Source organism: Mytilus californianus, unplaced genomic scaffold, assembly GCF_021869535.1.
Source record: "Mytilus californianus isolate M0D057914Y unplaced genomic scaffold, xbMytCali1.0.p SCAF_3, whole genome shotgun sequence".
In the NCBI taxonomy this organism is placed as follows: domain Eukaryota; kingdom Metazoa; phylum Mollusca; class Bivalvia; order Mytilida; family Mytilidae; genus Mytilus; species Mytilus californianus.
Window position 1 is genome coordinate 73,876,934 of NW_026262679.1, and position 15,542 is coordinate 73,892,475.

The 15,542-nt window shown below is 30.9% G+C and overlaps 2 protein-coding genes across 2 annotated transcripts in view; one reads left to right on the forward strand and one right to left on the reverse strand.

The window, feature by feature from the left end:
* Window positions 1-2,791: 2,791 nt before the first annotated feature.
* Window positions 2,792-15,542, reverse strand: part of LOC127735059 (uncharacterized) — a 47,781-nt gene continuing 35,030 nt past the window's right edge. Inside the window, exons 5-8 of the mRNA XM_052245149.1 lie at window positions 10,229-10,301; window positions 5,990-6,212; window positions 5,069-5,192; window positions 2,792-4,302 (exon numbers count right to left, since the gene is read on the reverse strand). Of these exons, the coding sequence (XP_052101109.1) occupies window positions 4,159-4,302; window positions 5,069-5,192; window positions 5,990-6,212; window positions 10,229-10,301 (564 nt within the window). The 3' untranslated portion in view covers window positions 2,792-4,158. The remainder of the gene's footprint in view (window positions 4,303-5,068; window positions 5,193-5,989; window positions 6,213-10,228; window positions 10,302-15,542) is intronic.
* LOC127735060 (uncharacterized) overlaps window positions 12,607-15,542 on the forward strand; it is an 88,601-nt gene continuing 85,665 nt past the window's right edge. The window contains exon 1 of the mRNA XM_052245152.1: window positions 12,607-12,667. Within this exon, the coding sequence (XP_052101112.1) occupies window positions 12,614-12,667 (54 nt within the window). The 5' untranslated portion in view covers window positions 12,607-12,613. The remainder of the gene's footprint in view (window positions 12,668-15,542) is intronic.

Genomic DNA, 15,542 nt, shown 5'->3' on the forward strand with positions numbered 1-15,542 from the left:
GATCCTTAATTGTGAACTTCAAAAGGAAAATACATGAACTTTTTCCTAACAATATTTCCATTTAACTTATTATACTAAACCAATAGGCGTAGATAGGATGGACCCCCCCTCCCCCCAAAAAAAAATTATAAACTTTATTACTAATCGTAAAATCTGCAAGATATTTTCAATTCTTATTTTAAATTCTTATTTCTATTTCATCTTTCCTATAGATTGCATTAAAACCCCAGATACATGCATGCTTTTATATAAACGCCAACAATTCTAATTTTTAAAATGCTTCCATGTCTAAAAGAAGTTTATATTTCCGTATTTGTGACATCTTAAACATTCTCCATTGCAAAAGGAAACAATTATGATCATTTATGAAAATGTTATTATATATGAAATTAGGCAAACAGCTTTCAATAGGTTTTTTGTGTTTCGTACCGATTTATTGAGTTGCGCTAATTGCAACTGATATTTATAGTTGGGTTTAATGTTGTGCTGTTAAACCATTGTCCCAGAATAGGGGGTGGGGGTGTTTAATCGTTTACAAACATGTTTAACCGTACGGCATTCAACAATGAGAAAAATCCAAACCTTATAGTCGGCTATAAAAGGCCCCAGTATGAAACAATTCAAACGAGAAAATAAACGGCCTAATTTATAACAATACATTTACGAACAACGACATCCACTGAACTACAGGCTCATGACTTGTAAAATCTACTACCTTTTGTGAAATACAGACATAAAGCGACACATAAAACGACATATTTAGGAAAAGTCATACAAGGCATTAATTCACTTTATTAATATATTGATGATTAACAAAATAGATATAAGATTAATGCGTGATTTGAAACCCCTTATCCCATACATAATTCAATAAGACCATTATTATTTTACCTTGTTCGTCCTTTGTGAATTGTGCCTGCGTTTTCACTCATTACAACACTAATTCACAATTTATAGTGGACACAAAAAGACCAAGACAAATTTCACCCATTGCATTCGATACAATATATAAAGGAATGATTTACTTTCAGTGCGCACGGCGTATGTTTCTATATAACCTTTATCACGAATGCACGGATAGTGTTTCTGTAATAACCTTTATCACGAATGCACCGCCTTTTTTTCTGTAATTACCTTTATCACGAATTCACGGCGTGTGTTTCTTTAATAACCTCTATCACCAATGCACGGCATGTGTTTCGGTTATAACCTCCATCACGAATGCACGGCGTGTGTTTCTGTAATAACCTTTATCACGAATTCACGACGTGTGTTTCTTTAATAACCTCTATCACGAATGCACGGCATGTGTTTCTGTTATAACCTCTATCACGAATGCACGGCATGTGTTTCTGTTATAAACTTTATCACGAATGCACGGCATGTGTTTCTGTAATAACATTTATCACGAATGCACGGCGTGTTTTTCTTTTATAACCTCTATCACGAATTCACGGCGTGTTTCTGTAATAACCTATATCACGAATTCACGGCGTATGTTTTATATCACTGTCATATAAAATATTGTGTTGCACATATTGAGTCTAGATGGACATCACTGCTATTAAAGTTTTAAATATCTACAACTGAGCACTAAGGTAGAATAGAAAAGAATGATCGTTTTATAAAACAATACTTTACCACAAAGAGGGGATAAATATTGAGACAAATGTCTTAATGTTTTCGAAAAGAAGATCGCCGAGTTTGTTGTTGGTGGTTTTTTTTTATGGATTTCTGTAGCTTAATTATTGCCATTCTAATTAGCTATGTAAGAATTTTGTACATGTTAAAAAAATGAAGTGCACGTTTCATCAACTAGTTAACTTTGATCATGCGAGCTCCCCTCTATGCCAAAAAAACTAGTGTTTTTGTTTTGAAACTAAGGGGAAATTAGGACTAGACATCATAAATATCTTTCTTTATCAATTTATAGTATGCCAATCTTTTTGTTTTAGCAAAAAATATGAAACAATTGTTTTTTTGTATATTGATTCAAGCAGACAAATAGGATTATTCGCCTACTGCATTTATACTGTAATTATACATGGTGTTTAAAGGACTTTCAAGACTAATCCTCTAACGATATCGACCGAGATTGAACTTTGAAAAGAAAGGTTGAATGTATTTTAAAGCTCTATGCCAGTGTAAGTAAACTGATCATAGATACCAGGATTAAAATTTTGTACGCCAGACGCGCGTTTCTTCTACAAAAGACTCATTAGTGACGATCGAATCAAAAAAGTTAAAAAGGCCAATTACAGTACGAAGTTGAAGAATATAGTCCAAAAGGTTTTTTAAAATAAAGCAAACTTAATCTATTTCTGGGTAGAAAATCCGTTGTATTTCGAAAAAAAATCAGGGAAAAAGAGAGGCGAAAGATACAAAAGGAATAAACAAACTCATCATTCGATAACAAACTGTCAATGACATGGCAAAAACGATAAACGACGAAAAGACAAACAACAGCACACAAAACACAACATAGAAAACTAAAGACTGTAAACATGTTCATATCCCCTGCACATTTGCTTTTATATGAAGGAACTACGTTTGAGAAAGACACGAACTTAATAACTCAGGTAAAAATTAAACTTAAAAAGGTCATAGCGCGGTAAACAGCAATAGAAAACAGTCCAATTAATAAAGGTAAATGAAGTTTGTGTGTAAAGGGTTATTTATATAAGAGTGTGGATACTCAACGGTTTGACTGCGGTAGATCGCCTTCTAGTCATTCAGGCATGAAAAGGGATTATTTCCCTTACAACATGCTTGTAATCAGACAACAACTAGATAATATAAGCTGTTTTATTTGCAATAAATAAATATCCTAAATGATAACACTATTTACAATGATTATACTATAATTATAATTTATGCAAAACACACTCCAAACCATTCTGTACATCTTAATACTGTTCCCGGTAAAAGCATGGTGAATCTGCAACTCTGCAGATTCGATCCATACTCAATTTGATTGGTCACACACACTCAAAATGATGTATTAATACCACTCATGTGCATGCATAACCTAAACTATTGTGAATTATTTACAACGCTTTAAATTAAATACAACAATTAATAAATAATAAAATTCTTGAAAAAGAACAAAATAACTACAAATACAATTAAGATAAGACTAGACAAAAAGTGTAAATAGAAACTTAACAGTACAAGTTTTAGAAAGCCATCTTGGATGGTCTAATGATTGCACCAATGAAAACTAATGAAAGAAATAACATACAAAAGCTTCAACAATTATTCATCATACAGGCAGCAAAATTATACAATTCTATTTTATTTATTTTTTGTTCTTACCATTTCAGTATCATCGTTTACAGATGTGCATGATGAAATACTATTCATCCTTTTGAAATTTAAAAGGCTTGTGTTGCTCTAAAAAAAACATTTTGCATTCAGCTTTTTGAATCAATACTCTACATCAAATTTGTATATAGTAGTAATTTCTGTAGCTCACTTCTCGAAAAACGAAATTATGAAATGCTGAACTTCGGCGACTGGTCCGAAGTAGATTTTGAATCATTTATTTTCATTACAAATCTTCTTTTTAGAAGACAAATCAACATAGGTATTTGATATGTGTCTTTTTATAACTTTGCAAAACGAGAATAAAACAAAAAGTATCTGCGTCACACTGACACTCTCCATACATACTGTTCAATAAACTAGAAGAAAATGGACGGATTATTTGAAAGACTTTTGTGGTTAAACACCATATTGGTACTTCTTAGTATATACATAATTTATAAACACGCATTGAGCATTTTTTGCCTTCTCATACATGGCAGTTTGGTACATGATTGTTGATATTTTAAATAAGACCTAATTTGCATAGTTTTATGCAGTTACCAGTAGCAATTTTAATATCACTATTATTGTTTTGTACTTCTGAAAAATTCTAAAATATCTGATACGTTAATTTAAAAAAATATCTTTACTTTTCAACAAATTTAGTGTTTCCCGGAAGGACAATATGCCTACACTTTGGAAAATGCCCTTAAAGTAAATGATAATTTGATAAGTTTTGGTACTTAGCTCTACAAAAATGCAGTTTTACAACAATATTTAATTAGGCATGATAACTAAGAGTCGTATAAAAACAGTGGTTTTTGATTTTGCAATAAATTATTGATTAACGTTCTAAATTTCATGCGGAGTTCCATAACGTAGTCCATTTCTTGAGTTTCCATTCTTTTTTGCAGCAAAAAGCTTTCGTTTCCCCGATCGCTCAGAAACCCAATCAGGGTGTATTATAAAGTGGCCTGTACATGATGGCTGTGTAGTCTAAAATAAGTTATGTATTTAATATTAGTAAAACATGAGTAATAATTCAGACTATACATCATATAACAAACCTTAAGTTCAGTTATCATATAACAAACCTAAACATCAGTTGTATGAAAGTTATAAAAATGTTTCCTAATTCGATAGTTTTGATTGGATCATGATTAATGGTATTTTTCCCAATCATTTTGGTATATTTTTTACATATATATAAACTCATCAAAGATACCAGGCATATAACTTTTTACGCCAGACGCACATTTCGTCTACACAAGACTCATCAGTGACGCTCGAATAAAAACAAAGTTTAAATGTCAAATCGAGTACGAAGATGAAGAGCATTGAGGGTCTAAAACTTCCGGAGGGTTTTGCCAAATACAGCTAATGTAATCTATTCCTAGTGGTAGAAAATTCTTATTTTTTCGAACAATTCAAAGTTTTGTAAATTGTTTTTTTTTTATAAATATGACCATAAGTATAAACAATGTGATTTGGATATTTTATGACGGTTGTATTATTCTGTTTTCTTAAGAACAAGTAAGTGATACCTTTGTTTTCATTTATACAAGACTATGTTATATGCATATATAAATAAAAAGACGTACTGTGAGCTTACTAATTATACCTCCACAGTTGTTGAGACTATTTTGTAGTAAATAAGGGATAAGGACAGGTGGACGTACGGATGGACAGGGGTAAACTAGTATACCTTTCTTTTCAAGAGTATAATTACTAAATAATTGTCATAGAATAGTTTATTTCTTACCATAAACATGCTTCTTTCGTGAACATAATCCTCCCCACTTGGATAACGTATTGTTCTACGTTGTCTTGGTTGAAGGTCAGTTTTACTTCTCTGTAATCCTGGTATCTGAGGGAACTGTGGAACACTAAAAGACAATTATAGAAACCATTATTATCTTTGTAAATTCGTCTTTGCTGTATGAGCGAGATACGCAAAACCATAATTAAACTGAATGGTTCCCTGTTCAGATTTATTTGAACACTACTAAAATTCTCAATATGAGTGAAAGGATGTGTTGGAGGAAACTTAAATAACACAACACCCAATGATACCAACAAATACGACATCTAGAGGTCAGTGGCCAATAATGATCGAAAGACACAAATATTATATTTTTTTTTATTTTTTTTTTATGGTATACGAAATGTAATTTTGTAATTATCAAAACAAACACTTTCTTGAATGATCAGCCAAACAATTTAGTGTATAACAAGATCGCTGTATGGAACCTACAACGGTATACGCAAGTTTTGATCGTCTCAACATGTAGGGCCAAGGTAAAGACGGTTAAACATCACACAAGTTCACTGTATGCAACGACTTACATGTTTGGATTGATTCAACATGTCTGCGCCAAGGTCAAGACAGTTCACAATCACTGATATTAACATTTCTCATAGGGCGTAGATATGGCGGATAGATCGAAACATACGTATACCGGTGTGGATTCCATACAGTAACAATGGATATATATTTTTTTCTGGTATTATGGATACTATTGTTGGTTTGGTTGTGTTGTTATACCTCTTTCTGATAGCAGATTGGCCGATATGTGGAATTCCCTGTATTCGTACCTTGCTGGCAAAAGGAAATTATTCCTCCAAAAAGAATTTCGTATAAAAATCGTTGGAAAATGTTTGTACTTAAAGTATCTTTACTTACATTTCATGTCTGCTTGGTGGTCCTCTTCTGTCTTCATATACAGGTCGCCAACTTTGAGAATAATGTATCAAAGGATCTGGCATAGAATTGTACATGGCGTTATTTGATCTTCGTCCGCCATATGAAAATGTCATCTGTCTCTTTGGTCGGAGAGCTTCGGCTGGCAGTGGTGGGGCGAGACTAGAATACATAGTATTCATTATATTCTGAGCGATGTCTTTATCTGTAATTAAAACAAATGAATAACTCACTACACAAGTCTTTGTATGGAATACACAATTAAAGATCAATTTGTTTTGCGATTTACATTTAAAACTGTTACATGTTACTAATCCGATTCGATCAAAGATTAGTATTACTCCATAGCAATTGTACTTAACTACTACTAAGTATAATAAAGGGATTGCTTAAATAGGAAAACAAAAACTTTCATTTGCTTGCAATGCATTTTTTAAATTTCAATTTAAAAAGATAATTATAAACGTCCGAATTTTAACAATTTGTGAAATGATTTGCAGCCAATTGAAATTTAGAAAGTTGTTTCTACAAAACTAATGTTAACAGTGTGGCGTAAATAATAGAAAGATATGTGTGTTCTCTATCGTTACGTCCTTGATCCATGTTACCGATTAAAGGACGTATGAATTGATACAAAATGAAACTAGAGTCTCCATACAGCTAGTGTTGCTCACCTGCATCTTCAACAATGGCCACATTTGAGTAAAAATCAGCATTAAAAGGGAACAATTCTATTAAGAGTTTTAAACTGACAAATTCAGTAATGTTGATATATTTGTAGATCTTATCCTGCTGATATATTCCTTTTTAAAGTTTCTAATTATCTATTATAGTTTTCAAGATAATAGGCAAAAACTGCAAAAAAAGTGTTAAAAATTATCATTAAAGGGCAATAAGTCCAAAACGAGTCAACTGAAGATTTTGGCCATTTTTAGATCTTGTCTTGTTGACCATTTGTGCTATTTAAAGTTTCTATCTATCTATCACAGTTTTCAAGATAAAAGGCATTAATAGGAAAAATCATCATTAAAGGACAGCTTGTATTGTTTTTACCTATCTATTAAAGTTAAGTTATTATGCAAAAACGCAAAAATAAATGGTAAAAAACGTCATTAAAGGACAATAAGTCTAATAAAGAGTCGTCTTACGATTTTGATCCTGTTAAATTTATTTATAGATCTTGTCTTGCTGATCATTTTTGCTTTTTTAAAGTTTCTCTCTATCTATCAAAGTTTTCAAAATAAAAGGCGAAAATTTTTTAAAATAGTAAAATTCGTCATTTAAGGGCAATAACTCCTATAAGAAGTCGTCTGACAGTTTTGACTTTAATAGACAAAAGGTAGAGCTCAACATTCTGAAGATTTTTGCCCTGTCAGATTTTCTCTATATATAGCGGTTTTCAAAATAATAGGCAAAACTTGCATTTTATCCCTGTGTTCTACTTTTAGCCACGTCGGCCATCTTGGTTGGCAAGCAGGGTCATCGAACACATATTTAAAACTAAATACCCTATTGATGAGTGTGGCCAAGTTTGGTTAGATTTGGCCCAGTAGTTTCAGGAGAATATATTAGTAAATGTTAACAGACGACGACGGACGACGACGACGGACGACGACTACGACGGACGACGTACGCAAAGTGATAAGAAAAACTCACTGGGACTTATGGCCAGGTGAGCTAAAAAGTATATGATTTAAAGTTTCTGGTAATGAAATTACAAAAATTGAGAAGGATAACAAATTCACTAAAGATCAATCAACTATCTGAAATTCAAATAACTATCTATCAAAACACTTTCAAAATTCCGTCTTGAACATTTTGTTAAATTTCAAATGGATACCTCCAACGTTAACAAGTTAAAATTATTAGTTCTCCTTATTTCTGTTCGTTCATTTACTTATCAATCAGTTCTTCAATTTCTAATACAATGTCTTTATGCACTGCCATTTAACTAGACATTAAGAAAAACGTAGTGCACCAGCCGTATTGAAAAACAATGTGCTGCAGAAGAGTTTTTTTTTATACCATTTTCCAATAGAAATATGTAAAAATACCACACAGAACATTTTCCAATAGAGATAAGTGGAAATACTTCAACAAAATAATACTTTGATATAATGATTTTGTAAACAGAAGAAGTGCGTAGACTAAAGTGAAACAAAAATGTGTAACCACCAACAACAATGCTCATATTTTTACCTAGATCTATACCTAAATTTACAAAAGAAAATAATTTAAAATCTTTGGTTTTCTATGTTGTGTTTTGTGAACTGTTGTTTGTCTGTTTGTCTGTTTGTCTGTTTCTTTTTAGCCGTGGCATTGTCAGTTTATTTTCGACTTATGAGTTTGAATGTACCTTTGGTATCCTTCGCCTCTCTTTTAAAACAAAGAAATCCAATGAAACATGCGATATCATCAAGACGGAGAATTGAATGAGACCAAAATAATACATATATAACACATATATCTTTCTAGTAAAGTCAGGTATTCTTGTTTAAATATAGACAGTGTTTCTAGAAATTATATAATCAAGAGTCGAAAATCTTTGTCCTCAATTAATAATATCATGATGGTTAATGAATAAATTATTTAAAGAAATGGGATATATATTTTCTTTTTAAATTCGAAATGAAAGTTAAAGTTTAAGATTGAATTTGTCAGTTAATAGGTTGTAAACTTCAATGTTTAATTATCCGTAAAGTTGCAGATACTATTATTCATCAACAAAACACTACTAGAATTGTGATACAGTTGTTAATCCCTCAAGTAATAATATGGAAAATTTCTGATCATATTTGAACGATTAAGAAGTAGCTTTATGAACATTTACATGTTATATTCTATTTTCAATAAAGTTGAAAGAAAAGAAAGACAAAAATATATTCTTTATCACAGTTTTCATGGAATGATTTCATAAATATTGCATAATGCTGAAGTATTGTAACTTGCTTTCGTTGAATATCAATATTTGTAGGATTTAATTGCAGCTTGATTAACTAATAAAAACTAATAAGAGACTAAGTTTCCAATTACATCAGACAAAGTTTACCTTGACTGAATTTGGCTATTCAGTTAAGTTACCCTTTGGTCATATAACTAAGCTTCTAACTTTTTAAAGTTTTTATACATTCTGTTTTTCACATGTTTTGTTTGAGCGTTCCTGATGACGGTTAATCCAAAAAAAAAAACGATTAGGGCGCACGAAATTTATTTAATATTATTTTCAATTTCTTGTTTACTAGAAAAGAAAGTAAAAACTGTATTCACTATCATGAGTTCAAGGAACGATTTCAAAAATATTCCATATGGCTGATGTATTGTAATTTGCCTTCTAATTGAATATTAAATATCCCGTTTTTGTAAAGCATTGCGGTGTCATATACTAGTATTCTGTATTCGTATGTAAACGCTGCTGAATAAATGATTGAAATTATCCGACCCGACAGTTGTCAGACTACAGAAAATCATAACAAAATATTACTGAATATTACGAAAATGTTTACTTCATATCAATATTTGTATTTGATTGTTATGTATGCATAGGAATTGTAGCACATTTCATTTAGAAATCTGTCGAACATAACAGTGATAAATTTTTGTATCAACAGCCAATTAAAACGAGACCTACCATTTAAGCGTTTACACAATTTTGATGACATTCCTTTTACGAAGGAAGCGAAAGGTATAACTAACGTTTTGCTGTTCTCTTGGCAACGTCAGAATTAAAAAGGTACTGTCATCTCGACTGATATCAAATGAAATCTGGCAAAAGTGAGTCAAAGAGAAAACTAACACAAGAAAAGCACTGCAATAACGGAGAGAAATGACAGATAGAAAATCGTGCTTCCGAAGCGCTTTTCTTGGTTTACCCTCATCAGGTACACTCAACCACAAGACTCTAAAAGCCAAGGGTGTATAAAAACAGTTAACACACGAAGAACTTTACGACCAAAGTTAGGAACTGTAACAACAGTGCGACATGGATCATATCAAAACCTCCAATGTCCACATTTTGAAGAAATAGAAGTGGGTTATTTCATTATGAATTTCCGACTTATTGAAATAAAAGTATAATTAATAAAGACTAAAATATTAAAGGTGAATGTAAAATATATTCTAATGAAATGATGCTGATTCAAATGGGACAGCCCGAAAATCATTACAGAATTAAATCTATTTTTCAAGATTTTGAAGTCTATTTATAGCAAACATTTTACTTACCGTATTCGTTTGAAGAATTAACCCAAGATTTTAACTCAGGAACATATGTCATAGGAGGTCCACGTGTTATGTCCTACAAAAGATTAATAGAAAGGCATCAACTATCGAACAGTTACGTATCTATCTTTATAATTGAGTATCACATCTTACTGGAACAAAAATCAAGTCTTGTTGACAGTTAATTGGCAATTTCAAACATGAACCTCAATATACTTTCATAAGTTTATGAGTAAAATGATTAGTTAGTACGTCTTCTTAATTAATGATGAATTATCAGAATCACTTCGAATACCGTTTTGAGCTATACCAATGAAAAACATTCTAAAAGTATTTTCACCAAATCATATTCCTCGTACTTAAATCATGAACAGAAAATGATTTTGTTTAATATAAACTAGATGCATTTTGTGTTCTTCCATGTTTGCTATCTTAATAAAAAAAAAGTGTTTTCACTGCTTAAATTAATATTGTGCAGTAAAATCTTTCTGTAGTTCGACAGAATGAAATAAATAGTCTTTTATATAAAAACAAATCGACACTGAAATATGAAAGAAAAGAAAATCATCTTTCTTTTCGGCAAATTGCGTTCTAAAAATTGACAAAAATTGAATTTAATGAAATGAAATAGCTGGTTTTTTCTCCTGAATTGTTTCCCAAATTAATTTCCAAGGGTCTACCGAATCTGCAACTCCAATATTTCATACAGATACGAAGAAGTACACATGCACATGTATTATCTTTTGTATCCAAAATCTAAAAAATACTATTAATTTAAATGTGGGACTGACCCAACATTGAAACATTTGAAAGAAATATATAGTTATTATTTTTCCCTCTGTAGCCTAATAACGCCTAGGCTATTCTTCAATTGCGGATATGTAAATTGAGGCAACATAAATTTACCGATGTTCAAATCTCATAAATCGAATCAGAAAATATAAATCAAGGCTGCAAACAAACAGACTTAAAAATGAAACGTTTATTATATTGGTTAATTGAATCAATTAGATGGTAAATAGTATACAAAGCAAGTCACACGAGTTAATTTTCAGTTTCCCACTATCAACTTTAAATTGATGATTTAACAAAACCGATATCATTCATTAACCTACCGTTAGCATAAATGGCTCATCTCCAGTACTTATTATACCGTCATCCATGTCAAAAAATTATGAAAAATATTCCCTTTTAAGAAATATTTTATCATGCATCTTAAGTAGGTAGACTTGATTAAATGCACAGTTCTTTATATCCACCGTAGTTCACAAATGTGATATTCCATTCAATCTCATTTAAGCGTTTGTTATTTAGGTCTTGAACAATTGATACGATAACCCTTTAAAAGGACCTTTGTCTTCCGGGTCATCGGAGATATAGTAATTTAATTATCCTGACGAGCTTAGTACAATGATCTCGTTCATAGTGACATAAAGAATATATCTATCAATATTATAAAAATCCGACTTATTTTCGTTCAATTATTCTTGTACTTTTAATTTTGTATTGTAACTGAAATTTGAGCGCATAGATACGAGCCTTACAATGAAAAATTCAAACTTCACCTATTTTTCTTATCATAACCGGAAACACGTGCAATAAAACTTAAATGCAAATCCCTCCATGTTGAACTCCAAGGTCGGAAATGAATGATGACGAGTTATAACACACATATGTAAATCAAACCAGTCTCAGTCTCAGAACGACTGAAAACGACACTACACAAGTTTAAAGGTAACCATTATTGGTTCACCGATACGACGTATCTGTGTCTCAACCCACGATATACATATTTTCGCGGTCTTAGATCTATCGATACCAGAAAAGTCGTCTGATTTGTAAATTTACCAATTGTAACTTATTTATAAAGATTGAGTTTGCATAATTTGACGGGAGTAAGACACCCAGAGTTAATATAATATAACTATAATCTTTAAAACAAAAATTAGCGATGGAATTTATGTCGTTTGGACACGTCTCGTTCTACATATTAATATACTGTGCATGGAATTAAATGGTTGCCAAATATCGTATATCAACTTCTAAACATCGTAATGTACAAAAAACAGACTAATATGCAAAACTGTATGCGAGATGTAAATAATTTAAGATAAAACAATGCTTCTCAATTACTGATAAATAAATAAGAACTCGTGGCAATCAATGTTATCGTTAATCATTTATTACATTATACAGTAATGAACAGTATAAATCTGAGTTAAGGTACACTTAAATTATTCAACTAGTTGTATATTATATTTTAGAAATAATATCTTTAAACTTTATTCAGGCTTGAAATTTGATCCGGCCAATTATGACAATTTGATGAAAAAACAATAAAAGGTCATATCAATATACATTTTAAGATATTTCTGTATATTGGTCACCATGTTTTATCCACATTCTGCCATAATGTCTTATGGAAACTTGATAAGAACTAAGGTAGGAACTCTCTATTATTTTGATTTAATAGTTTTGAAAATGGTTAGTTTATTTTGTTTTTATTTTGTTTTTATTTTCATTTTTTTCTGTTTTGATTATTGAAAACTTTACTTTTATGTATATCTATCTACCTCCATATATACTGTGAAACTTTATTTCACATTTTAAAAGAGTAATGAGTTGTAGTTAAAACAAATGTGTATAATTCAAGCTTTTCACGTGTATAGTTCGTGATGCGCTTCAAAAATGCTGTCTGGTAAACATATTGAGCAGTAACATAAAGTTTCATCAATTTACATTTTTTATTCCTAATCAGTCATGTTAGTTGTATTTGGCGTTTTTATATCATTATCTGTCAATGTTGTTGCAACCACATACATACGACATGATCTTGAATGTATCCCACACATTTCGTTCAAAAAATGGATCTATATGTATGATTCTAATGATTTTTATAATCTTTTATAATCTAATATGAAAAGTAAAACGAAAACGTACAGCCGTGTCATAAGTTCCATGCTCATGATGAATTTTAAGTCGCAATCATGACTTGGCTGACGGTTACTGCCACTAAACAACAAACGTTCATTCTATCGTACTTCTTTCCCCATTGACCAGTGTTCTTCATTTTAAATCATTAGCATGCTAATTTCTATTACCCGTTTACCCTTTAAGTGATTGATGTATAAAAGGAGCCGCTTACCCTGTAGACTCACCCGGTCTCGCTCCTTTTAGAGTCCAGGTGATTCCCTCAGTTTCTGTTTGTTACCTTGATTTGTCTCTTCCTAATGGATTTACGAGATTTTAACATCGGAAAACTACTGTCGCCTCAATTTAACCAGTATTTTTTTTGGACATTTTCTTTAGAAAACTTTGTCCTTTGTCTCATATTACTTTTATTTCAATATATACAAATGAATTTAAAACCGATGCAGTGCAATTTCTATAAGGACATTTGAAAAGTATATACTTTTAATGCTGCACACGGTTATAAAGCGTTATTGATGTTTATGAAATAGTTTTGTTTTAAAGGAAGCGTACTAAGTGACAATGAAATACATCCCTTACAGAACAGCAAATAAAACTGTAATTTTTACATCTGTTCCAGTAGGATTTACATAAACCTATAACATAAATTATATGTATTCTTTGTATAGGCTCTATGCACATCAGAAAATGGCCAATTGAAGGAAAAAGACTGCATATTGTATATAGATAAAGTACTTGATTTTTAGACATTGCTGATAGTTGATATCAGAACGTGACTATATCGGTTTTAATATCCCGTCCATCATTGATAAAAATATATATTTTCTCACAACTGACATTGAGTAATTGTGAGTTTCTTTTCAGTATTATATAAAATAATGACACGTTTATATAGTATTTAGTGCATGTCTTTGAAATCCGATTACATAATAGGTTTCAAATCCGTTTCAATATCTGATATTTGATTTGATAAAGTACTGGCAATCACCCCTTATGACATTGATACAGATTTACTGTCGATTGTAACCACTTACGTTGTACATTTTCCAGAACATATGCTTATCCATTTGCAACACGTCTAGACATCAGTCGGTGATTCGGTAAAAGTATTCATAAAAGTATGCTCCTCTCAATTTTTTAAATGAGTGCAGCAGTTCAAAAAGTGCAATACGTGTTGGTTGTGATTTTTCAAAATATCTGTTAATTAATAATTGCTTAGGCAATGCAGAAGTCCTTTGTTAGTAAATGTTTTGTTGATTTACTTAAATGGTTTGTGTATGTTGAATCAAAAACTTTTGGCGCCTGGGGTTCTTGAAGGAAATTATATTACATGTTTTATTGATATTGGCAAAATCATCACTAAAATGTTTTAATTGTTTTGGTAAAATGAACTGGACAGTTAAGTTTTTTTCTAGAAACAAGAGATAAACCTATCCTTCTCTTTTGTGCACACCTTAATTGAAGGGAATTAAATAAGAAAAAAAAATTCTTTCTTGAAATACAACTGAAAGAGTTTTACAATATTGTAATAACGGGTACAATCACAACTATCTCTACCCTCTATATAATTCTTTTTTTTAATGTTTCGTGTCCTACAGTCGTTTCAATTAAATGGGTTAAAGTGTTATGAGATATTTGCTATATAGGTCAGTTAATTATTTCCTTTTTACTGAAATCTGAGTTTTCACGAAGCATTGATCTCAACTACACGATGACTAGAGCTATATCAATTATTCAAAATATATAGTTACAAGTTTAATCAGTTTCCTCCGCTAAATCAGACAGACTACAGTAATTGCCGGTAAATGATTTCTGTGAACGATTGAAAACTAAATTACCTTTCAATATGTGTTGTCATTAAAATATCTATTTTCCTTAATATTTCTATGGGATCATTTTTATCTTATCATTTGTTCCTATCTCAATGTTGACATTTATTTATGATGACATTTATATAGAAATCTAATTTTCAGACAATAAAAAAATGTTGTAATGTACTTTTGTTTTGCTTGTTTTGTTTTTTTTTTCAAACTTGATTTACGTGATTTCAACGTTTGTAATCTACTGATGCCTTTTAATTCTATTTGTAATTTCAAAAGATGCGCATTTGTTTATGCCTGTACATGCAAGTTATAAAAATCTGCAACTATGATAATAAAATTAGTTTGCAGAATGCATTTTATTTATCCAAAATATCTTATAAAATACAGACATTATTTCGATCTTGAAATTACTGATTAATATTTCCAACGCATGTTTTTTTCATATACATGTATTAATACATGTACTTGTTTGAACAGATTATTACCAAAACATGTGACAGAAAGGATTTGATTCTGTTACAATAAAATGTATTAAAGTACTCATAAAACGGATAATTAACTTG